General features: G+C 38.6%; 3 protein-coding genes across 3 annotated transcripts; all 3 read left to right on the forward strand.

Annotated features, from left to right (window-relative positions):
* The first annotated feature begins 7,340 nt into the window (after positions 1–7,340).
* On the forward strand, positions 7,341–10,638 carry mrps14 (mitochondrial ribosomal protein S14). Its single transcript, XM_034137866.1, has 3 exons — positions 7,341–7,452; positions 9,735–9,899; positions 10,047–10,638. Exons 1-3 carry the CDS (start codon positions 7,384–7,386, stop codon positions 10,227–10,229), a joined length of 417 nt encoding a protein of 138 aa, XP_033993757.1. The 5' UTR covers positions 7,341–7,383; the 3' UTR covers positions 10,230–10,638.
* Positions 10,639–11,262: 624 nt separating this feature from the next.
* Positions 11,263–14,882, forward strand: cacybp (calcyclin binding protein). Its single transcript, XM_034138141.1, has 6 exons — positions 11,263–11,375; positions 12,235–12,445; positions 12,531–12,627; positions 12,761–12,860; positions 13,344–13,438; positions 13,803–14,882. The coding sequence occupies exons 1-6, from the start codon at positions 11,358–11,360 to the stop codon at positions 13,975–13,977; spliced, it is 696 nt and encodes a 231-aa protein (XP_033994032.1). The 5' UTR covers positions 11,263–11,357; the 3' UTR covers positions 13,978–14,882.
* Positions 14,883–16,218: 1,336 nt separating this feature from the next.
* On the forward strand, positions 16,219–24,779 carry plk3 (polo-like kinase 3 (Drosophila)). The gene is made up of 15 exons (XM_034137772.1): positions 16,219–16,555; positions 17,522–17,629; positions 17,740–17,856; positions 18,108–18,237; positions 18,363–18,450; positions 18,917–19,012; positions 19,165–19,363; positions 19,597–19,723; positions 19,940–20,055; positions 21,252–21,372; positions 21,479–21,562; positions 21,956–22,118; positions 22,307–22,436; positions 22,584–22,694; positions 22,850–24,779. The coding sequence occupies exons 1-15, from the start codon at positions 16,340–16,342 to the stop codon at positions 23,045–23,047; spliced, it is 2,004 nt and encodes a 667-aa protein (XP_033993663.1). The 5' UTR covers positions 16,219–16,339; the 3' UTR covers positions 23,048–24,779.
* Positions 24,780–25,908: the final 1,129 nt, after the last annotated feature.

Here is a 25,908-nt window from a genome sequence, read left to right on the forward strand (position 1 = left end):
ACAAGATCAGATCAGAGGAAGTTGAGCCAGAGCAGCCATCAATGTCACATTCTGCATGTTTACACTTGTGAAATGTCTGGAGGTTGTTTTGATTTTTTACCGGTGTAAACTGAACGTGTGTGACTTTGGTGGAAAGCAGATCAGATTAGAGGACACAGTGTAGATAAAGCCTAAGTCTTTCAAGGAAAACAAACTAATGCCATATGTGGTTTTGGTGAATGTGTTCCTTTCAAACCTCTTGTTGTGTGTGTTCAACTCTCTTTGATGCCTACCACATTATGCAAATCAAACAAACTTGTGGGCACACATAAGCACTCACATACAAAACCCCACACATACATGTTCATACATTATTGCCCTGTTCCCAGTGATCGTTAATGTTCACCACATTTGAGCTGTATGCTTTTTCTTCAACCACATAGTATAGAAAAGTCAACATATGTGCAGTAATTGTTACTCTTCATCATAATTATCTGCTAATGTTGTTCAACTACTGTGAGAGGTCAAAACATCAGGCTTTCAGATTTAAAGATTATTTTTAATGTGGCTTTGCTTTTGTTAAACAGCATATGGTAACCAACAGAAATGATCTAACAATGATAGGACACAACGGCTGGGGTCTTTTTTCAGACCTGACGTCAAAAGTACCATGCGCATCTGGTTTAGATCAAATCTTAAAAAAGTGGGAGCTGCAGGTTTGCCTGCAGTAGAAACCTGAGGCATTAAATCGGGCATTTATATATGCTACAATTCATAAAATGTGATGAACCTGCCCGTTAGAATGATGATTAATGAGTCATTATTCATGAGCATGGATTCAGTGAAAGCACATTAGCAAATGAGTTAATGAGAACAGACAAGACAAGTCAAGCAGCGGTCTGACAGATGAGGTGGTGTCAACAGCTGTTACAGAGCTTCCTGCTCGGGCTGATGTCCTCAGGGTCGGGTCATCCTGTCAGGAGACGCTGTGAGAAGACCTGACCCCTCGCTCCTCCACATAATCCCGCACCCCTCATGCTTTTTGATCTCAGGGTCTCACCGCCAGTTTATTTTTGCTTCACAGAAGGGAAAGAAGGGGATATTTAAGAAAAGAGACAAGAGCTGTGTTTCAACACTTGGGGCTGATTTGGTTACCAGTATCTATAGACTTCGCAAGAATGAAAATCCTGTATCATAAACCATCATCAATAACTGCTGGATTTGTGACAAAAAAATCACCTCTGATTACAGCTGACAGTAAAAAACAAAGTTAGGATAGCCTTTGACTGATAGGCCACGACCTTTAGGGTCAGCATTGGAAACTTGAGGTACCCAGTTACAGGCAGATTGACGATGACAAGTAACACACTATTCATGTAATTTTGTACTTTCATAGGAAGCTCTAAATAACTTTTATCCTTCCTGTTTTCATACGATTCAAACACAAACATGGAAGAGGTGAGGTCATGTGAATGTCTGCACCAGGAGTTACCCTTCACCTGATTCCCTTGGGTCAAGAAAGATTTGTTTTCAAAGGTTGAGCATACACTTCCTAAAGCATTGGTGGTCCTTTAACTAAGTATAATCCCAGATGTCACATGTACACCACCCCCTCTCTGAGTCGTTCTCTTTTTCTCTACCCTCCAAATAAACTGAGATTCATCTGAATTCTGATCTCAGCATCTTAAGAAGCTTCTCTTCTTCTTCTTGACATCAATGACATCAACACCAAACCATAAATTCAAGAGAAGACAGTTTTGGTCTTTACAAAAGTATTGTTATATCCTCTGAAAGTGGGAAAACAGAAGTGGGAAAAACAAAAACCAGCTAATGTTTTTCTCTTATGAGGTTATGTCACAAGGATATTATTGAGAGAAATATTGGAGCAGCTCTTGAAAATAAGCAGAAGAGTTGTTTTATAAATACGTGAATGAAGTATATCTGCAGATGGACTCATTATTTTTACTTGACCGGAAAGACAAGTCTACAATATTGTGATCGATAATAACAAGCACAACACAATGATAAAATATATGCTATGAGACAATCACGTAAAGAAACTGATGCCCATACTTTTCCTCAATACTGAATGTATTGTTAATATTTTAATACATTATTATTATGCATAATTGTTTTTGATGGGCACAATGAACCAAACCAAATAAAACAATATGTTTTAACTATATACAAAACCTATACAAAGTCACAAAAAGTATTAAATTGTTTCTTTATTGGGATCTGGGAAGACAGGAAATCTGTGTTTTCTGTAAATCACACTTTAGTTTTGCGCTTTGACAAGATTTATTTAAAAACAATATCATTAACTAATACATATTAGTAACTTTAATCACAATTAATTATGATATTATGAATTTCTCTACAGTATTCACATATTCAATTGGTATAAAATCTGCTAATGTTATTTTATCAGGTAACAATCCTGTTTCGAGCAAAGACCCTGTCTTATCTTTGAAAGTTTGCTTTTGTATAAACCTGCATTGAAGAGGGTTTTCTTCAAATACAGTGAAGGTTCTGTGTTTGTGTGTGATTCATGGCCTTAAAATGTTTGTGTTCACTAAGTCTTTAAGGATGCGAGTACATTTACCTGCTTGTATGCGTGCCATACATTTGACCGAGCTTTCCCTTTCCCTTTCTTTTTCTCTCTCCTCAGGGAAGGCTAGACATTCCTGAGGTCTGGAAAGCAGAGACCTCTGAGTCAGTCAGGTCATGGCCTCCGACTAAATGAGCTGTATCTGCTTCAAATGGACACTGATTACTAAGGGAAGAAGGAGTTCTCATGCAGCCGTGTCAGTGAAGGCATCGTTAGACTGCTGATTCAGTCCCTGACACCTAATGTCAATGTATATGCACTGGTTGCCACTGGATACCCACATAATGTTGTTTCAGTAATATGCAGTCTTAATAATAAATCTGATGAAATAAAGATCAGTTTAAATTAAAAACAAAAGGTTGAATGTTACAGAGAAGTCAAACACTGCAGATCTAACTATTTGTTTCAATAGTGTGTTTAGTTAACAGTGCTGGGAAGCAAAATATATATTTGTCTCCCCTATTTTCTCCGTAGGCACACTTACTTAGTTGCCTGACTGAAAGAGTTTTCCATGTTTAAAAATCCAATCTGAATGGTTTGCTTTGTCCTTGATTTATTAATTCACCTTTAACATGTGCTTGCTTCCTTCATTTGGCAAAAATAAGTTTGTCAGAGACTTCCGGAATAAAACAATGGTTCAGTTGAAGGCTAGAAACTCTGGCTCCGCATGTGAAGTTTTACAACATCTCTAGGAGAGCGAGAGTTGTTTATTTTACCCGGTGAGAGAAGAACAGGAAATGTCTCACGGTTACGTGTTTCCTCTTTGCCCTATACTGTGTGCATTTGATTATGCTTTCATAGAAAGAGTGGAATATTTCAAATGGACTATAATCACTTCACCACATTTGTATAGACTGGTCTGTCAAGACATAACACTTTCTTGACATTAAGTGACTGTTATGTGTAATACTGTATATAGATGAAAATAGGAAACCACTGCACTAAAGCAAGATATTTTGGGAGAAAAATAATAAACTATTTTCTTTAGGTTGATTAAACACTGGATGAATTTGCTTACAGTATTTAAGTATATCTGTCAATAGGTTAGAAGTTCACACTTTAAACTATAACAAATTGAATTACATTTACCCAACCAGCAGATTAAAAAGCTATAAATGTGTAAAATGTACAAACATTTGCTTGTCTTAGAAATTCTGACTTGGTTATTGAATATTAGAATATCCTAATCTACCAGTCTATACAGCAAAGATTGGGTAATACAAAGTGTTTCAAAGAAGCGTGAATCCTCTGTTTTCTGTTCTAACCTTCATGATATTAATTAAAAGGAGCATTTTGTTTTGGCAGCTGAGATGACTGCACTCAAAACGGATTCAAAAATGTGAAGCAACATCGTATTACATGCTGCGATGTGACGCCTTGAGCAGTCTAAAGTGAGATCACCACCTCCCCCAAGAGCCAAAGTTAAGCTTTGTTAAGTTTTACAAATATATATGCCACTACTGTTTTGCTCCTGACTGGTACAGTCTCGTAATGTGGGCATGATTTATGCTCACAGGAAGATCTTGTTTAAGACAGTTGAGTTAAATTAGGAAAGCCCACCCACTCAGAAACACAGCAGCATGTTTACAAAGTGAATCATTTCTATAAAGATGTCATCCTGATCAGAGGTGACACGGTCATGTCTACCCTGGAGTTTAGACTTCTTTCTGTTGATATTATGTGAAATATGCCATCTCCCCACGGCAAATACAAATCATGAGTCAAACGCTCTCCAACACACGCATAGATGTAAGACATTTTCATTTCCATGAGGCAAAATAAAACTACAAGCAATTGTTGGGCCATAAAAGGAAAGACATTTTATTTGTATGTATTTAACCTTTCTGAAGAAAGATTGGAACCCCCACCAAACACTTATATACAAGAACAAAGTTGACATTACTGCTTGCATTAATGGTATTTTAAAATGTTATTTGACCTGTGAATAAAAAAAGAGAATTAAATTGCCTATAGCCTTTGTGGCAACATGTGACTTTGTTGTTGTTTCGTATTTGTGCACATTTAAAAAACAAAGAAGCTATTCACATTATTACACCATATGATTTCCTAGTGCTTCATGTCTTTCGTGCTATTTTAAATTCTTCACGGTGCTTCAATACTAAAGTGCACCTAATGCAATAGCCTCATTTCGACAATGCTCACTGCACTGCTGTCATCTTTATGGATGATGCCACTTGTGTGCTGTGTCACCTATCTTAGAAACACATCAGTTTTATATTGCATGGCTTTGTTCCCAAATCTCTCAAGTCTTTGCTCTGATCCAGCCTGAGGTCTTGATCCCCCGCCAGGTGTGTGACTGCACTGCTGTTGAGGCACCTGTCTAATTGTGACCTTTATATTGAATTGCTCCTCTGATGCCAGCTGACAAGAGACTGCATTGTTATTCTGCTGTCACTTGTATTACCCACTTGTTGTGTCAAAAAAATCCAGGTTTCAAGGATTTATTTCAATACTTCTCTATTGGCACTTCAACACAAAGCACTCAGAGCTACACACAATTGCTCTAATGTTTCTGATAGCCATTATTAATACATTTGATAAGCAACAGTAAGCCAATGTTTCCCAAACTCTTTCACATCAAGGACCACTAAACTAACATAGATCAGACCACAGATCCTCATTTTTTTTTGTGCCAGGGTCCCTTCTAAGGATAGGCCTTTTGCTTTCAGGGGATTTATTACAAAAGATGCAGTCTTACTCTCTCGTATTGTGTTACGTATGGATAGAGTGAAAATGACTGATTCCCTCAAGGTCTACTGAGGTCCCCCTATGGCAATTTGAGAACCGTTGCATTACACTGTCAAACAGGCTGTGGAGCTGTTCATATTGACAATCCTATGCCTTGTTCAAAGAAGCCTTGGTGGCACTTTACAATCAAATTCATTTAATTGTAAAGAGTCTAATTGTTTACTTAATGTGTGTCGTTTATATGGTCTGACAATGTTTAAACTCTTCCAGCAGAAAGGTGTTTCAGCAGCCAACATCAAGCTTTGCTCTTGCTGGCAGAAGCTTTTATCATACATTTTACAATATGTAAAAGTAGAAGGTCACTTTTGAGATCCTTTCAAGCCTCTATAAGAGTTAAATAAAGTATATTACATAAGGAATGATTTTTGCCTTCTTGGCCATCTTGGAAAAGATACCTCTGGGGTTTAAAATATAATCCAAAACAAACTGAGGGCGAAAAAGAAGTTTAACTATGATATACTGCTGCTGTCAAATGACAATGCTGCATTTTCCAGATCTAAAAAACTGTAAAAGTTACTTTGTTTTTCTTGCTTGACACATGTCATTGTACAATTACAGTGATTTGAAATGATTTGTTGCCTACTATTCCACAATTAAAGGACGGTTGAATATTTGTTCCTCAAGTTAGTTCATGCAACAACAAAGACACTTTAAAAAAGTGTAAATTATAATGGTTGTGGGGTTGTTATGATGCCATATATTTAATTGCCGTTTCTTTAAATACCATAATCTGTTATTTAAACTAGATTGGTTGTCTACCGTAATTTTTAAATTAATTCAAGACTGTGAGATTTTCCAGCCTGCTTCAAAATGTTGATCTTTATAGAGGAAGCAGTGCCTGCACTTAGTCATGTGTTAATATTTATCCAAGAACGCATCCGCTTAAGGGTCTAAAATAATGGGGATTGTTTAACAAAACTTTAATGGAATCCGCAGCGATTGTTACATTTATTTTCTATAAAAACGTTTTAGGACAGTAACAAATGTTAAAAAAGGCCAAAGTGCACTGTTTTATATTATGTACTTCCACAAGGTACAAGAGTTTCATTGTTACTGGTGTCAGGGGAGAAAGGATGTGCCTGGGTTTCAGAAGATTGAAGAATAGGATTTGAGTCAGACATAAGGTTTAGATTTAGCATGAGTTTGGTGAGAGAGAAAGAGCTTAAATTCAAAGAACAACACTGCCACCTGTTGGTTATTAAGTATTACTAAAAAAAGGTCAAACAAAAACCAGTTCCATCCTTGGATTGACTCCTGTTAGTCAAGAAAAACTGAAAAGGGAGAAGCTGTTGTTGAACTAAAGTATGCATAACTCTTGTTTTCAAATCTATTCTTGCAATCAACTTTCAGGAAAACAACTTGTAGTTACAACTAGCAAGAGAAATATGTACCGTCACGGTTATCCATTAGCCTATCTGAAATGTCAAACCTTAATAAAGCAAAAGTATGCATATTGCAATTCACAAGTCAAAAGTAATTATTTTCTAAATACAGCCGGAATACGCAAATTACTTTGACAGCACTTTTATTTGTAACTATTAGTCTCTTTCTTGAAAATAGGACTTGCACTTGTGTGCAGCTTAGGAGCTTGAGCAACATTCTGAATGAAATGCCACCTGGAAGCTTTTTTTTGCTTACTATAGCTGCACAATACCCAGGCTGTAATGTATGTGGAGAGCAGTAAGCTTTAAGCTTTAACAAGGGCTCATTTGTACACATCAGTGTATTGAGTGCAAGACAGTCAATGTATGGTTAATTCTATCCATAATAAACAAGACAAGACAGGTGCTGCAAATCATCATCAAAATCATTCGTGATGATGTGACCCACATATCAGTTACAAATCATAAGCTGCCAGTTTGCAAAGTTTTGGTAAAGGTGGATAAGAGATTGATCCACAAAACTCATAGATGTGTTTCCATCAGGTTTCCATGTGTCATTGCACACTCCTGATCAATAGGTGGCGATATTGTCAGTGTGTAATCATCCTCCTTCGGTGGTTTTGCAGAGCAAAATCATCCAATATGGCAGCCCACAGGATAGCATGTTTAGGGTTAAATGCCCTTTATTCCTCAGTCTGCGCCCCAAAGCAGGTAACTTCATTTTTATAATGCTGTATGTTGTGGTATAACAGTTGTCTATAAGACTGCATTGCCAATGTATGACAGAAAGGTGGCGAAAGCAGCTTTTCAGTATTATCTGCTAGCTCTCTGACGATAGCTTCGTGGCTAGTTGGACTGTTAAGGGACACACGACTTTTATAGGGTTTCTAAATAACTACGTAATATCTCAAAGCAAGATCATTGTTTGAATGATTCGGGTTAAAGGTAACGCTTTTATTTTCTTGCCACAAACAAAACTCGTGAAATAGATGTTTAATCATGTTTGAAGCTAACGGTGTGTTGATATCCTTACCAAGTTACGACACACGCATATGTCAGTCTGTCGATGAAGGTGAACGACTGAAGCACATATCCAACCATTTAGAAACTTTCAAAAAGGAGTCTCTATTCATTTTTAAATTAAAATGTTAGTGCATAGGGACAGCCCTGAGGGGGAAACATGTTTGTAGTTATAAGCACTCAAGTCGGGTTGGAATACGCCAAGAATTAAGGTAAATCAGAGGCTACGATATAGTTCATGTTTTTCAATGATCAAAAACAATCTTGCTTTTATAAAGGGTCCTTAATAGAAGTGGGTAACAAATAGACAAACAAACACGTATTTTCCTAATGAAATGTAAAGCACTAGTAGAGGACTATAACTTGTTCTATTTACAATGAGACGACCCCCCCCCCCCCCCCCCCCCCCCCCATTCAAAAAGTTGGTTGATTGAACATAGTTATCAAATTGCCAATATGATAGATGTAAGCTAATAGACTGCAAAAATCTAATCAGTTTTGCCTGTTTTTTGTTTTATTTTATTTGATAAAGTGATATTATAGGATTATATATATATTTTTGCAACTCTCTGTCTGGCATCTTGTACGTCAATATTGGTAATATTTGATAGCTAGATGGCAACATAAAGAACGGATTTATGCTGCAACAAGGATTAGGGACAAGGTGATATTGTGTGAGTCCCTGAGCCCATGCTGGCTCTTTACATGTCTGTAACACATAACAGTTAAGAGGAATCCAAATGGCCAGCCTTTAAATATGGATTTTTGTGAGATGGTGGGGCTGCCCTCATTTTATCTCTATGTAAATAAATCTTCACTATAGAGTGGTGCAGTGACGAGTCCTAAAACCCGGAAGTGAGTTAGCATTTTACCACTACCGGTTCCCTCGGCTCAGAGTCAATGGAATTTCTCCATAGGATTTTGGAAAACAGCTGTAAATAAGGTCTGTGGTTGACACAAATTTAAGAGACAGATCACGTTTTGTTCTACGACATTAAATACATCAGCAGTGACCCCACTGGTGATTTTTGAAGACTTTACGTGTCTGAAAAACGATGGTTGTTAACAAGTGGCTGAATAGGACTACATAAGTTGTCGAGGACGTTGTACGTCATTACGCCGAACACGTAAACACTCCCGCTAAATTTGTTTGCCCCTGTTCTGCTTGAAAGCAAGTACCTGCGCTCTTGCAAACTGTTAAAACAAACGCTTCAACTTGTACAATTTTGAATCTGCATTTTTGAATATCGATCTTAAGTTGGCGTGACGTTGAAGTCGTGCGACCCTGCTGTAGTTCGTTTATAGCATAACGTTAGCATTTTGCTTCTGGTGATTAGATTTATGATTCGAAAATTATAAAAGTAGGGTAGACATGTGGATATTATCCGGCTGAACAAAACGTGCATTTATCAAACAGGTTCGTTTTCCACAGACCTTATTTCGAGCTATTTTCCAAAATCCTATGGAGAGATCCAATTGCTTTTTTGTTGAGGGAACCCATGCGCAGCTTACTTCCGGATAAATACGTCATCCCTGCACCACTCTATAGCCGGATAATATCCACATGTCTACCCTACTTTTATAATTTTATAATCATAAATCTAATCGATAGATTAATTTTCTAATCATAAATCTATCGATTAGATTTATGATTATAAAATTATAAAAGTAGGGTAGACATGTGGATATTATCCGGCTGAACAAAACGTGATCCGTCTCTTAAATGTGTGTCAACCACAGACCTTATTTAGAGCTATTTTACTAAGTTTACTTCCGGGTTTTAGGACGTGTCACTGCGGTTCTCTATTAAGACATCAGCTAGGGTTTTCAATCTTTGCAAAAATAAAATGTATGAACAGCCTGTACCTTAAGACTTGGATCTTCAAAGAAACTCAGTTTGGGCCATTATCTCTGTGTGTGTTACCCAAAGGCATAACATAACTGCTAATAACATCTTCTGTAACACTGTGTAGGCCCTGAGGAGCTGCTGGGGGACGGTGGAGCAGGTGAGGGGTTACTATGTTAACTGGAGGATGCTGAGGGACGTCAAGAGAAGACAGATGGCATTTGACTTTGCTGATGAGAGGCTGCGGATCAATGCATTGAGGAAGAACACCATCCTACCAAAAGAACTCCAGGTACAAAGCAATATATAGTTAAACTGTAACTTTTTATCACTTTTTTTATCAGTTCATCATAATCAAATATGTTGTGATCATTAGTGAAGATTTTTGAAAATGTATAAATGCACATTGAATTACTAAACTTTAAAAAAATTGTTGCAGGAAGTGGCAGATAAAGAAATTGCAGCATTACCTAGGGACAGCTGCCCTGTCAGAATACGCAACCGATGTGTGATGACTTCCAGACCTCGGGGAGTGAAACGGAGGTGGCGACTGAGCCGAATCGTCTTCCGTGACTTAGCTGACCACAGCCAGATGTCTGGGATTATGAGGGCTAGGTGGTGACTGGGGATCCTTTGGACACTACAGTCAAATTGGATCATGAAAAGCAAGCTGTTTTATTGTTTATTGTCAGGAGAGCAGGACTTTAGCATTCAACACAAATGTGATTTGACCTTTTAGTGTTTGGACTCTTTGGAGGTATTGATCAAAGCCTGGAAGTTGTTAAGCTATAAAGTGAATCCACTCAGATGACTAGAGCACATTTCCAATCTTTGTAAATGCAGTGGCTTTCCTAAATATCTTCCTTTTCTCTGATTAGTTGTTCCCCTATCAGGGAATTGGTTTTCCTTCTAATAAGAAAAAACGACAACATATATTATATTTAAAGAGTTCAAATGAAACCCTCCAAAGAGGTAACTGTTCTTGTAACTTGAAAAATACCTGATGAATAAATATTATTGTACATTAATAACCTTTTTCACATGTGTCTTAGTTTGTATTGAAGGAGTATAAGTAGCCATGTGTTATGGGGAAAACTATAATTCTCTTCCCCTTGGACAAGACTGTTTAATATTACATTTCAAGATTCCAATGATATTGCATTGAGCCACAACCTTTAATTTTAAATATGATAAATCAAACTGTACAATTGTGTATGAGTTAAATAGTATAAACGTTTTGATGCAAAGTAATTGATACATGGAATTAAATTGAAGACTTTGCATCAATCTAAGGCATAAAAAGAAGTATAGCCATGTCATTACTTCGAAGAGCATTTGGTGACACTCATTAAAGGTCACCTATTGTGCAAAATCCACTTATTTCCTGTCCTATACATAAACATGTGTCCCCACTGTGTAAAGAGATTCTGAAAGTTTCAAGAAAAAAAAATTCGCTCACTTTTTGTGCTGATCCATTTATATAAAAACCTGTCAATGCATGATCTGTTTGGTATTTGGAGCCAAACACTTCAGAGACATATTTTTTATATAACTGAGACCTATAATAAAGTAATGAAAAACAATATAATAGGGGACCTTTGAAATTGTAAATGTTATGAATGCCAACACTCCGGCCCAGTAGGTGGCAGCAGCTTGTAAAGGCTACCTACCAAAAGACGAAGAAGAAGGAGAGCACTGCAGGCTGGAAGAGGACACTTTCAACTTAGCTAGCATAACTGATAAAGCCTAAATGGATCTTACTGAACAGGTGAACAGCATGTTTTAATCAGTTTTGTATGCACCGACAAGAAAAACAAAGAGTTAGTGTGTCATTTTCTAACTGAGATTCCTGGGATAAGCTATATATATGTTATATGACTCCTGTAAAATACAATGCTACGTTAGCTAGCGTTATTTTATTTAGGAACTAGTAAGCAAACTACTGCGACCCGGTAAAGTCGTTTCGCCTTTTATCTGTTGTTAAGCAATTTGCAAATTTTAACAATAACTTGCACAAATGTGTCATGTTACTTGCAATTATAATAACAATACTTTGTCCTGACGGGCGGCATGTTTCAGAAAGTTAGCCAGCTAGCTAGCAGGAGGCTAGCTATGACTGGAGTATTGTTACCAGAACATTCTACCAACGCTATCTGATCAAATCATTACTTGGTTAGGATTCCTATCATGACTACCGGTATAAAAGTTATATTCTTTATGTGTAGTGTTAGAGCACTCGCTCTTACAATCAACCCATTTTGCAAAATAACACATTTACTATGAGACGTGCTATTGTGAATGGCGCTTGAGGATCCAATTTTACATTACCAGTATCCGGATGATTTGCATGATCTAATATTCGGGCAGAAAGACGTATTTACAACATCAACAAATGTGTTTTTCGCTGATACAGTGTCATAGGTCCAGGGAGAAAAAACACCTTAATTATTCTATATACAGTGGATCCTTTGTACAACCTCTTTGAAGCATATATTGACTATTTTTCATTTAAGATATGACGTGACAAATTGATAAATCCATGGAGAAACATTCTTCGACACATCAAAAGAATATATATTTTTATGAGATATGAATTGGTCAGTGGTCTAATTCTTTCCCCAATACAGATCAACCAGTTGGAGGCGGATTTGGTGGAGCTGGGGTCGCTCCTGGAGAAGGCGGAGAGGAAGAGAGTGCAGGAGCTGCTACAGCAGGAGCAGAAGAAGGTGGAGAAGGAGCTCGCAGTGAAAAGACAACAGAAGGAGAAACAAGACAAAAGAGAGGCAGACCCAACTGCTGCCTCCAAAGCAGCGTACACAGTCAAGATCACCAACTATGGTACGGTGCCTTTTAGTAAGACAACCACTCATTTGTGAGAAAGTGCAAAAGTTAAAATGTTGCCTCTTTTGCCTCTTTTATACAGCATGGGACCAGTCAGACAAATTTGTCAAAATCTACCTTACAATGAAGGATTTGCACAAAATCCCACCAGAGAATGTAGAGGTCAGCTTTACAGAAAGGTACAGTAAAGGGCCAACGTATTATACAGTATATATACACATCATATGCCAACCATACATACTAATGCATACAACATACTACACACTAATACAACATACAATTAATTGCATTTTCCTATCTTTTATTTTGCAGGTCATTTTCGGTGTTGGTAAAGGATCTCGATGGGAAAAACCATCAGATGACAATGCTCAACATGTTATGTCCAATCAATGAGAAGGACAGCTACAAAAAGGTGAATAAAGCCTATATTCATTAATTAACGGAATAGAGTATGTATAATAGAGTTACACTAATAATAATAATATATGGGATTTGTATAGCGCTTTTCCTAATGCTCAAAGACGCTTTACATACAATCACACTACAACCTGTAACGACACTTTTGTCTAAATGAGAAATAGGAAAAATAAGATGTTTTCCTTTGTGTTTGCTTAAACTACATAAACAGTGTGTCCACTATAAAGCAGAAAGTAGAATTAAAACGTACTTATTTACTACATAGAATTATTATTTTTTTGTTTCTTTGGGCAAAGTACAATAGTTAAATCTTTTTTGCAGATTCAGCAAAATCAAAGAAACATAGTCGTCCCTTTTCCTGACAACTGCTGAATTGAGGCTCAGTGTTGACTTGCACCTGTTTACTTCTCGGGGGGGGGAAATAGAATAGCAAAATGTCTTTTGAAATTCCTTTAACCCTCTTTTTCCCGTTCAACAGATAAAAACAGACATGCTCCTGCTCATGTGCAAGAAGCAAACAACACAGAATTGGGAGTGCCTAACTAAGGCGGAAAAGCAGACAAAAGACAAAGAGTAAGTTAAAAGAGAAATGGAAATTGGTTACTTTTAGTTCAAGTGATTTGCACAAATTAGGTGACATAAGGCCACTGCATGCTTCCAATTAGTTAATTTGTGAAAGGTATTGTACAATATATATGATGACATGTGTGATTAATACCACTTCTAATTCCTGTTGCAATGTGTTGTGAATAGCTAAGGACATATTGGCAAAAGCAGTGTAAGAAATGACATAATCTCATACACCTCTGCAGTGCAGTACCACATCTCTCAGCCAGGTGTCACTGTATACAATGTAGCAAGGGTGCAGGCTACATGATGGAAACTCCTGCTATTCTGATTAACACATAACAACTGTTATACTATTGTCCATGTACAGTAAACCCAATGTTGAAGCGAATGCAGACCCCAGCGATGGCCTGATGACTATGCTGAAGAAGATTTACTCAGATGGAGATGATGAAATGAAGAGAACCATCAACAAAGCCTGGTCAGAGAGTCAAGAGAAGAAAGTTCGAGGAGGAGGAGGCGGAGAAGACATGATGGACTTCTGAAATGATTCAATGCATTTCCATAGCAGGACCAAGTGAGAGCTGCCAGGGATGCACCTGACATGACTTGAATATTACATTTTATGGAGTGAAGTCAAATATATCAATCATATTTCAACAAAAACTAAAAGTGTACAGCTCATACATAGGGTTTGGGAATAATGTCCAAGCTCTGGATTGTCACATTTTTAGCCTGGCTTTTAAAATCAGTCCACCAATCGCCTGATAGTCATACAAATGAAAACAGATTTGTTTGTGTTGAAGGACCACAATGAAGTTGTTTTTCTTTAGATTAATATGTGTTAGTAATTCTAAATTTTGATTGGACCATGGTAAATAAAACATGTGAGAAGTGTTGTGTAAAGTCAAACCTTAATTTTGTTCCTGTGCAGCTAAACTGAGCTGATATTTAAAAGTGTAGCCTACATTTGCCAAAGTCATGCTCATATTCCTTTAATGAACACAACAAGATGGCTCCTTCGACCTCTGTCTTGTCTTCTTCATATGCACATTTAATTTGTTGTCATTCCAAAAATATTTCAAATGAAACCGGCAAGGACAGTACTGCTTACATATCAATCTAGTGTAATAGGAAACATAAATGCATAGGTCTGTGTTTGGCGTCTTAATGTATTTTACCCATTCCTGTTGCATAATAAAATGCTCTAAAACACGTTCTATTTTCATTAATTAATGTTACTGTTGCATTTTCATGGTGTGGACTGATAGCTACTTTAAACCTATTACAGAAGCACTATTGGAGTTTCCTATTTCTTTCCAATGTTTGTGAATGTCTAAAATGTTTATTGATTACTTTGATTTTACTTTGGCTTCATTGTCTTGCACGTGTTGTTGCTCGCCCTCAGGTTGTTCAAAATGTTCTCACAAATACAGATCTTGGAACTGGGTCTACTTTGCGTCTGCTTTCTCTTCTAGTTTTTGAGCTCATAATATTTGAATCTGTTTTATTTGACATAAGATTGCATAAACACTATGCATGTGATCCATCTTGGCTGAATGGTTACATTTTTGTGTAGTCATAATTGAGATATTCCTTCACAGAGGCCTTCCTGCTCACAGACAAGGTGATTTTAGTTTAAGACAACGACTCATTAAACATAATCTTAAACCCTTTATTTTTTAAAGAACATGATAGGATAAGCAATGTTCCAGAATCTGTTTGACAAATGTTAACTTGGTTTGCTTGTAATGCAGTAGAGCATTAACTGGAACATGACTTGTCCTGTCTCTATAGACAGTCACAGGATGTAGACTAGTGACTACATTTTGTTTAAAATTATTTATATACATATAAGGTTTTGCAGTGCATGAGCCAGCAATCTGCACGTTTCGTCCACCAGGTGGCAGCTGCGATCACTAGTTCGCATGAGTTTCCTCTGGGATTATACACACACATAAACGCAGCCAATGTAGAAATTATTTTTTTATATTTTCTATGATTCTGAATGTTTTGGCAGAAACCACGTCTTTTCTCTTCCTGGAGTTTCCCTTGATTAAATAAAGGCTCATGACAGTATTTTTTGACGATATTTGTGAGTCACAGATATGTTGGACCTACAGGTGGGAGTACTTACATCAGCTGTTGTAGTATTTCCATGGTAGTATGGCTAGTATGCTAACCAATTTGCAACATGACATTGTAATGTCCCAGAGATGCATGAGCGTATGTTGTGAACTGGAAGTCATCAATCAAAATTCATTTTATGGCGCAGAAATCTCATTATTTCATAGATAATACTTTTAGTAATAAAGCCAGAACAATACCAAGCTTGATAAACTATTAATTGCACAATTTAAACAAAAATATGGCATTTCAAAGCTCAGGTATATCACCGAAGATTAATTTAAAAAAAAAAGTAATTAGAATAAGAATAAAATACCCTTAGATGGGTCCCATGTGCATCATCACACTGTCCTAGGCAACCATTCAGTAAACTGAGTTTCAGATTAAACCTGGCATAGAGTGGAACACCCCCCCTGCTCGGGTTACAGCGTGTCATTGTCCTTACGCGCGGCGTCACTGACACATGATCACCAACATTCATTAAACTTTCAAATAAACTGTTTCATTCATATTTTTCTTACATACCGGATCATGTTATTTTTTTTTTATTGAGATTGTGTCTGAGCAAACCGTCTGGACTTTCTCCACCAGTGCAGCAGCTCGCCCCGCCCCTCTCAGTGACGTCGCTGCTCGCCTATATAAACTCAGAGCGCCGTGCCCAGAGACGCCAGATGGATACAGTTGGACGAGGTGGATGATACTTTACGCACCAGACCAACTACCGATAAAACGATCGATAGGGAACTTAATACAAACTTATTATTTACGCCACCGTGTGAAATGGATACCGGTTGTTTCACCGCGGCGCAGCATATTTCGTGCCACGCCATGAATGCTGATTTATTTAAGCCTGCTCCGGAGCGTGGACCCCAACAATCCTCTGCCCCGGTGAAAGCCAGCAGGAATAAACCCGAACAAACCAAACCGGAGCTGGCCCAGGTGGTGACAGACTCCAAAACGGGAAGATCATACAGTAAAGGGAAGCTTTTGGGAAAGGTACGAAGATTTAACTGTTTCATGTGTCTGTCTCGCTTCACCACAGATATGTTTAGAGGCGTCTTACCCGAGGCGAAACATTGATCTAGAATTGTTATGAGAGAATCGCTATTAAAGGTCGATACGGTAGTTGTCTTCATTATTAATCATCTTCAGGTGTGACACTAATGCGGGAATACTAAATTACCTCGCGGTGGATTAGGCCAATCTCTCCCTGCTGTGCGAATCTTTGCTGAATGAATCCGGCGCAAGGTGTGCCGCTCATGTGCGCAAACATGATTGGCAACACATTCTATAAAAGCCAATAATTATACGCCAGAATCCGCTTATTTGAATGACATCTCAGGCGACTGTTAACCCAATAATGTGCCTGTCTGACTAGGCATCTCTCCTCTCACAATACCATCGCATCTTTAATGATTTGAGACGTATGTTCCATGTATGAATGGAAATCCTGTATCAACATGTTGCTCGTCATCGATACGCTGTCGGGCAGCCAGCCAAATCTGTGTTCCTCCGCTGCCTCCTGCCGCAGAGCTGGAAAAGTCTCCGTCAATTTCACAGTTAATGAATGCAGCAGCTCTGTCTACCCCATCCTTCACGTCCTCAAGCATGTAGTCTTGGTTGCATCTAGAAAAATGCGTTGTTAAACAGCAGTTAACAAATCAGTGCTGAATGTCGGTTTTTGGAGGCATGAGAACATCCAAGGCAACGAAAGATGCATTAATTATCTTGATTACAAAATCATGCATGTGTATACATATAAACCTGTCTTGTTTTCTTTGTAATTCATTACACCGAACCCCCCCCCCCCCCCCCCCAACCATGCATTGGCTTAATCCTTTTGATAGTTTTGATTGCTGTACAGCTATTGATCGCCATTGAGGCAGGTTATTTATGGCCAGTGCAGGTTTTTAACCTGCTGCTTTTCTCAACTGATCATCCTTTTTTTTTGTCTCCCCCAAGGGTGGCTTTGCTCGATGCTATGAGATGACCGATCTCTCCAGCAACAAAATGTATGCCGTGAAGGTGATTCCACAGAGCAGGGTTTCCAAACCACACCAAAGGGACAAGGTGTGCCTCGGCTTGTTTGTCTCAGTATTCATAGAGGCCTAATCATTACCTGAATTTAATATCTGAATTGCTTTGAGCTCACAGACTGACTGATGTCACCTTTTTAACAGATCACAAATGAGATCGAGCTCCACAAAACCCTGTCGCACAAACATGTGGTGAAATTCTCCCATCATTTTGAAGACCAAGATAACATCTACATATTCTTGGAGCTCTGCAGTCGGAAGGTAATACTTCAAACATTTCTACAACAGTGTGAGCAGCCTGCATGTGTTTTTTCTTTGTATCATTGCTCAGTGACACAATAGAGCCCCTACACACTTATGTATGTAACCTGGGTTAAAGTATACAAAGCACAATCATCCTAATCCTAATCTTAATCATTATCCTGCGACTGTGTGGTGTTTATGCAGCAGTGTTGTACAGTCCCAGTGACGAAAGCATGGTTGACATTTCCTTCATTGCTCTGTCTCTGCAGTCTCTAGCACACATTTGGAAGGCAAGACACACGCTCACAGAGCCAGAAGTGCGATATTACCTCAGACAGATCATATCTGGCCTAAAGTACCTCCACAGCAGAGGGATCCTACACAGAGATCTCAAACTAGGTATGTGAACATATGACAAAGCGATGTACGCACACAGCAAGCATCCCAGGAATCTGCTGTGACTTTGGGCAGCCACATGGTATATCTGGAATGCTGACTGGACGAATGTTTTTGTCTTTTTTCAGGCAACTTCTTTGTCAACGAGAACATGGAGCTGCGGCTGGGAGATTTTGGTCTCGCTGCTAAACTGGAGACAGCCGAGCAGAGGAAAAAGTATGAATTTTTAACTGCTAGCTACTATTTTTAAGTAGTTGCGTATTTTTGAAGGCTCAAATGACAGATTTCAAAATTCAACATGGCTTTGGGGATTTATTTTTCACGTTTTAGTTTAGATTTATGAAGTTGAACTCATTTAAATGTCATGCGTGGTTCACGTACATAAATATAACCCAAAGATAACATTACATTCTTAGAAATCTTTTTTAGGCTTGAATAACCACAAACCATTGTCAGCTTCCTCCCCCCCGCCCCCCCCCTCCAGTAAGTCCCTAACTAAACCGGTTTCCAGGTGGCAGTTGAATGTAGCGCTTAGAGCAGAGTTTCCATACCAGTTTGACACCTTCCTGTGGAATGCCAGAAGAATGAGTGGCAACCACCATTTCATTGTCTGCATGATGCATCTTCAGAGGAGAAAATAGTTTGATGCAGCTAACATCTGTCGTGTACTTGTTTTCCTCAGAACAATCTGTGGGACTCCCAACTACTTGGCCCCTGAGGTGCTCAACAGACAGGGCCACGGCACAGAGTCCGATGTTTGGTCCCTCGGATGCGTCATGTAAGTTATATGCTCCTGTCATGTGCAATATAACATTTTTGTTTCATCTTAGTCAGTGTGAGAATGAAGACATTCTATCCAATCACTAAGAATGTTTATTGGTCTGAATGATCTCGAGTTGACCAATGGTTTCCTCGCTTTATCACCTTCAGGTACACACTGATGTGCGGCAACCCACCCTTTGAGACACTTGACTTGAAGGAGACCTACAAATGTATAAAAGACGTTCGGTACAACCTGCCCTCCTCGCTTTCCCCCGCTGCACAGAAACTCATCTCAGGCATCCTGCAGAAAAACCCCAGCGACAGACTCGCACTGGATCAAATCCTCAACCATGAATTTTTCACCAAAGTATGTAAAGATTCACGCTCATTTAGTCTGTTTATAGAACAATAACTGGATTGGATGCATTCATCCATTTATGGTCACATGTTTTTCTATTGGATTAAGATCATAATGCTTTTTTGGGAGTGGAGAATGGTGCTTGTAACAAGAACAGAATATCGCGTGTTGGTGCTTGACGTATCACCACTTTGTTCCTCCTTACAGCCTCCTTATCCTCTCTGCCCTTTTTCTTCCTCTAGGGTTTCACCCCTGATAAACTTCCCCCTAGCAGCTGTGTGATGGTGCCAGAGCTCCACCCACCCAGCCCTGCCAAGAAATTCTTCACTAAGATGGCGAAGAGCTTCTTTAGCAAGAAGAAGGCAAAAGGTAAGCAGCAGCACAGCAGTTACAGATACAATAGCAGAATAGTTAAAAAATGTTGTAAGATGCAATGTCATTTTGATACTCTGGTTGTGTCTCAAGCGAACTGATGTTTGAATAACTGGATTGTATTTAGTGTCCTTCAAGCATGTTAGAACTACCGTAGGCATCGTTCCTGTAGTTAAAATGTTTGTCTACAATGAAGGAATTTCTTTTTTGCAGTGGAGAAGATTCCATTAGAGGAAAAAGATGACAAAGACATTTCCAAGCTGGTGTCTGGCATCGTAAAATGTTCCATCAACAGGCAGATCAGCTACAAGACAGTGGGACCCAATGAGGTAAATATAATTTTGTTTTGTCCTATATCTGCAAAGGTTGGCTTTTTTGTATTTTTATTTTTTACATAAAGTTACTTTCAGGAACTTGATGAAGACTCAGAAGTAGTAAATAAATATTCCATGGCACCTCTTATGTCTGATAATTGCTTTGGATTCAGTGTTTTGAAGCAAGCTTAACATATTTGCAGCATGCTTATTTGAGCAGTTGAGCTATCTTTTTTTTAAATGGCACAGCAATGGAAATGTTAATTGTGTGGCGGAAAACAGGAAAAGCTTAGACCGACTGAACATAGGGCAGCCATATTGTTTATGCAGTGAATTATGCTTTTTATTTAGACATCAGTCGTTGTTCTTGAAAGGATATATCTTTGCTTTTCTGGCTTTAACGCTTTGTTTATCAATTATCTTTTTTTCTTTCCCTGAAGTCCTTCAAATTACACTTATCGACGCCAGCTTTTGTCTGTAATTTCTGAAACTGTTACTGCATACTTGATAAATAGTCAAATCCATCCTTTCCTTTTTTCTCTCTACTACACAATATTAATCCTAGAACAGGCTGTGCATTCATTATAAAAAAGATTCAGAACCAGAGCTTGGACTAATGCCACAGCAGTAGGAAGCTCAGTTGGCCAATCCCTTTTCAGGCTGGTCTAGTTGCTATTTATAGAGCCCAATAGGAACTCATAGTTTGCTCTTTGGTGTGAATGTTTCTTTGTCAGCTTGATAATGAGCATGTGCAGAGTAACCAGGTTAGTCAGGAGGCATTCGCTGATAACACAAAGTAGTTGTCAAAAGTAATTGACTTTTTTTAAATGCGCCCAGGCTTACAAACCAATTGCCAGATTAGTACAAAATCACCTCTGTGATAACTTGACATTAAAAATGAAAAAAACTGCAGCATGTTTTCAAAGCACCTATGGTAACTGGCATTAAAGTAGTTTAACCCCTGTGTGATAGCAAGATGCATAACATTATCACATATAAAACCTGTGAAGCAACAACAGTATAGCTGTAGCAGAATATAGACACAAGTAACATCTCTGGCCGATAGACCCACAAATGCTAAGCGTGTTTCAGGTATTAACAAAACTCATGCGGTTATTCTAGGGGTCATTATTTCCTTCCTCTGTTCTTACTATCAGTTTTGTTTTCCCTTACAAATGAGTGATACATGTCTATCTTTTGTTGCTACTCAGGTGCCTTGTCCCATTGGTCACGTGGTCAGCCCCGTGCCTCGGGAACCCACTCCTGCTGAGGAGGAATCCAGGAAGTCACTCTCTAACTCCTTCAAGGGCACAACGGCCAGCAGCACTGAACGTAAGCGGCAATGCTTTTCTTTGTTGCCTTTTTTGATTGCTTTTTGTAAAAAAATAAAAATTCTCATCTGTCAACACATTTTTTTAACACTTTGTTTTCTCTCCAGCGTGTGAAGACATCCCGACTCCAGCATCTGTTTCTGAATCGGCCTTGAAAGTTCTCAACAGCTGCCTTGCTACCATGCCTGCAGGTAAGAGAGCACAAAACACTCATTGTATCACTGTTTGGCAAGTCAGATCAACATGTCTAAACACAAGACAATAAGTGTAAAGTCTGAGTAGCATTCTGCATCTGACATTCAGAGCACAATAACTGCACACCAAAAGAAATGCTTAACCATCTTACTTTTGGTTGCTTTAATTGGAAATCGTGCAAAAACATCCAGTTTAATCAACCATATCTTTACCTTGCCCAGCCATTTCAGCAAATCTGAATCGCACTTTTTAAGATGCAATCCTTGTTACATTTGTGGCATAAAAAACGTTTTAAATGGTGACTTTCACATAAAATGTCCTCTATTGGTTTAAATATGCCATTTTGTTTTTCCATAGTCCCTAAATCTCTTTATTTCTTATCTCTCCAGCCACTAGGAACCCACCCTGTTTGTCCTGCCCCCAGTCCTTCCTGTGGGTGACAAAATGGGTCGACTACTCAAACAAGTATGGTTTTGGCTACCAGCTCTCGAACCAAAGCATCGGAGTGCTCTTCAATGAGGGAACACGCCTCAGTCTTTGTGACCAACGCAAGTAAGTACCTTTTTAGAGCTACAGTATTTACTTCGTCTTATGGAAACATTACAGTGTGCTGTAACAGATTGTTCAATATTGGTTCAAACTACACCAGTTTTCTCATCCTCATTATTTCAAATCGACTTTTTAATTTTCGAATTGTCTCAAGTAACTTATGCTTTATTTTCTTTCACTTTTGTAACCAGGACGGTCCACTACTGCTTGCCCAACAACAAACACTTCACCTTCCCCACTACTGCGCTACCTGAGCAGCTTCGCAACCAGAAACAAATTGTAGAGCTCATGGCCAACTACATGGAGCAGAACCTTATGGAGGTATGAGCAAAGTGGTTCATTTTAGCCAAAAGACTTCAGCCACAAATACTCAATTACTTTTTGGATAGACTTTGTGTAATGAATTAATTAAAATTAGACAATAGTTATCCTCTATCCTCTGATCTAATCATTGTATGCCTTCTTCAGGGTGGTGATCTGCATTGTGACGATAAAGTATCGGGTTGCCCTCCTTTCCTGCTCCAGTGGGTGAAGACGGACCATGCTCTTGTCATGCTCTTCAACAATGGCACTCTACAGGTTTGAAAAAGCTCATTAATTCTATAAATTAATTATTTATTTTGAGTCTTAGATTTTTCTTATACCCAGAATAGCATTTACCAACATTGGTAACCACTATATTTGACTATGGATTTCTTGTTCTTACATTATGCTCTGTTCTTAAATCCTTCCAGGTTAATTTCTATGCTGACCATACCAAGATCATCCTGTGCAAGTCCTCAGATGACGCCTACCTGCTCACCTACATCAGCCGGGAGCGCGTCTCGTACACGTACCTCCTCAGCATGCTGAATGAGATGGGCTGCACCGCAGAGCTGAGACACCGCCTGCGATACGTGGTCCAGCTGCTCCAACACCACGCTGATGCCTGAGACCGCTGCTCATTGGCTCCCAGGCTGCCTAACTGGCAGATGCCTTAGAGGCGATCTGAGTGGTTAACACCTCGCTTTTAGGCAGCCTGACTGGTTGACTTAATTTCTCAATGCCAGGACGAGCTGATGTCTGTTTAGTTGACGGAAGGAAGACTACTCTGAGGATTTGAGCATATATTCTTTTCTGAACTGGTGTTTAGGCAGCTGATTTTTCAAATTGTTTGACCTTGATCAACATCAAGCAGTCAGGAGGTTGCCCAATGCAGCATCTGCCTCGAGGGTTTGTGCTGTCCTGTGCTGGAAGGTATTGATGCCTAGAATAAGAGACTTCTACCTGGCCTGATATGATGGATCCCTTACAGGCAGATTCCTAAATTAACATTCAAACTCCCAATTACCTACCCTCACTCACAACCATTGCTTCTTGGCTGGATCTTTCAAAGCCAACAATCAACCCTTCAGCTTCCCCTGATTGAAGATAATCCAGGCATGGTTTCTCAAAGGTATCTTAACACTAAACTTGTCTTATTAGCTTGCAATGGCACAAGGACAATATTGCAGCTGGAATTCTTTTAGGCTCCGTTTTCTAAATGTATTTTAGCAGCAAGGTCACTTGCACTGTTGTCAAGCACTGAAAGATGCTTTGGGAAGAACTGTTGTTTGATTGGGAAGAGAGCCTCCTACCCTCTGTTGGATTCTGGCCGTTCGGACCATGGTGCACACATTCATTTTTTTTTTTCTTGTTTTAGAAAAAGGAAACATAGAGCCAACTAGGATCACACTACCATCTTGACCTCACATGCACAAGTAACATTCCTGGCCTTATTTGATGATGGTGATGCATCCAACATCACTTTATCTTTTTGTTATAGTTGTTAGAAAGAAATGTCACTGATGTGGTACACGGCATACTAAAGGGGCTTTGGGAGCAACACAATTTTGCACTCTTATTTTTTCTTTTAGTAACTTCATCTTGATAGCGAAACATTTTAATCCCACTTGTTTTATTTGTTTTTAACAAGATACCAAAAGGCCTTTTCTTTCTTGTTTTTTTTTTTTTATAATGATTCATTTTTAAATTCACAGAAGGTGAAGGTGGATGTGTGTGTGTGCCACACATGTGCTGGTAAACAAAACTGCTGGTTGGAAAATGAGGGTGGGGAGGGGGGATAAAAGTGCCTTTCTGAGGGATGTCTGTATAGTGCAATAACAACCCTTTGTGAATGTCAAGCTGGATACAAACAAGATTTGAGAGATGGGTTTTACAGGTGGCATTTACTTTTATACTTTAAGCAAAATTTAAAAGTAAGTCCATTAGCACTACACTCACTACCTGGTATAAGCTTTTAGAACAACTGGTATCATAAGTATATATATCCCAGTAATATCTATTATGGAAAAAAAACATTGTACTCTGTTGTACTGTAATCCTCTTGGTTTACATTGCTTTCTCAACCCAGAGTTGTATCCTAAAAACTGTGACCTGGAATGCAAGTATTACGTACATGTGTTTTCAAAAACCCAACATTGTGAAAGCCATCTGCCAATTCAGAAGAGTCTTTATTTTTTGGCACATAATGTCCTGTTTATTTATTTTTTTATTTATACATGTTTTTTATTTATTGTGTAAATGTTATAGTCTTGACACAAGGAAATGTTCAATTCCGATCACCTTTTGTATGTAACATATTTGGGGGGGAAATGGGACTAAATAAAGTTTATTGAAAATTAACTTGTTACCTTTTTGTTCTCATTGGAATATTTGGAGCATCTGCTGTAGCTTTATATCTTACTAGATTGGAGAAACTTTTTTTAATTCAGTATTTGCATCTTTGGTTTATGATATAAACATTCACCAATAACATTATCATGCTACCCTTTGTTGCATCATTTATATATTTTTGTTAAGGGAACCAAGACTTTGCTGTCATTCATCATGGTTTAAAGAATAGTGTTTGGAAGTATTGACTATACCATGTTGAGATACAAATGATGTGCTTCAATGCACTTCAAGTGGGTTTTTTAATAACACTCATCAAATGTATTTGTTGGTGGTGCATGTCTCCCCAATGGCTAGCGCTCGGAGTACTTGGGCTTCCCAAAGCTCTACAGCCATGTTTAAGGTTAAAGACTTGCTATGCTGGTGACATTTTGTTTTTAGAAATCATCATACCCTATAAAATAACTGTCCTCACCTGACTTCTGTATCCTTTTCTATTTGACTCCAATGCACATTATGGTAAGTAGCTTGACCCCTGACAGTCTACTAAATCTACTCCACATAGTAGCACGCATAGGAGAGAACTTTGAGAAGTGACTGTGCCAACTCAAAGGCAGCCTTGGCATGTCTAAAGTCCTGAAACTTGGTGATGATTGTTCAGTCTTGACTTGCTTACTTTGAGTCGGGTTTCATTCTGAACTCCTGGGCTTGTTTCTATTCTTGTGAGGCTTGTTGAGTGGATGGAAGAACAGGGAAAGCCAGAAACATTTCTATGCTTTGTCACGCTTCAATGAAGCAAACTAGGCACTCTGAAAGCTCCCCACAATGTATTTGTGAAAAGAAAGAATTATAATGTGTGCACACCAATTTCGTATCTGGTACTTTGGGAAGAACTCGTATACGTTACTTCCTAACTGATGAAGCTTTATTGTCACATGACATGTGGTCTGCTACAGGCATCAAATGACAAGCATCAATTGACACCACACTGCTCTATTGTGCTCTATACATGTCCTCTGGGTCTACCCTTATGCAGTTTTTCGTCTGAGGAATACATGTTAATGTGAGAGAATTGAGTCGTAAACAGAGGAACTTCGAAACATGAACTCTTTCTTGTTGCCCCTCAGCCGTGAGCAGTAAC

Source organism: Trematomus bernacchii, unplaced genomic scaffold (genome assembly GCF_902827165.1).
Source record: "Trematomus bernacchii unplaced genomic scaffold, fTreBer1.1, whole genome shotgun sequence".
Classification (NCBI taxonomy): Eukaryota; Metazoa; Chordata; class Actinopteri; order Perciformes; family Nototheniidae; genus Trematomus; species Trematomus bernacchii.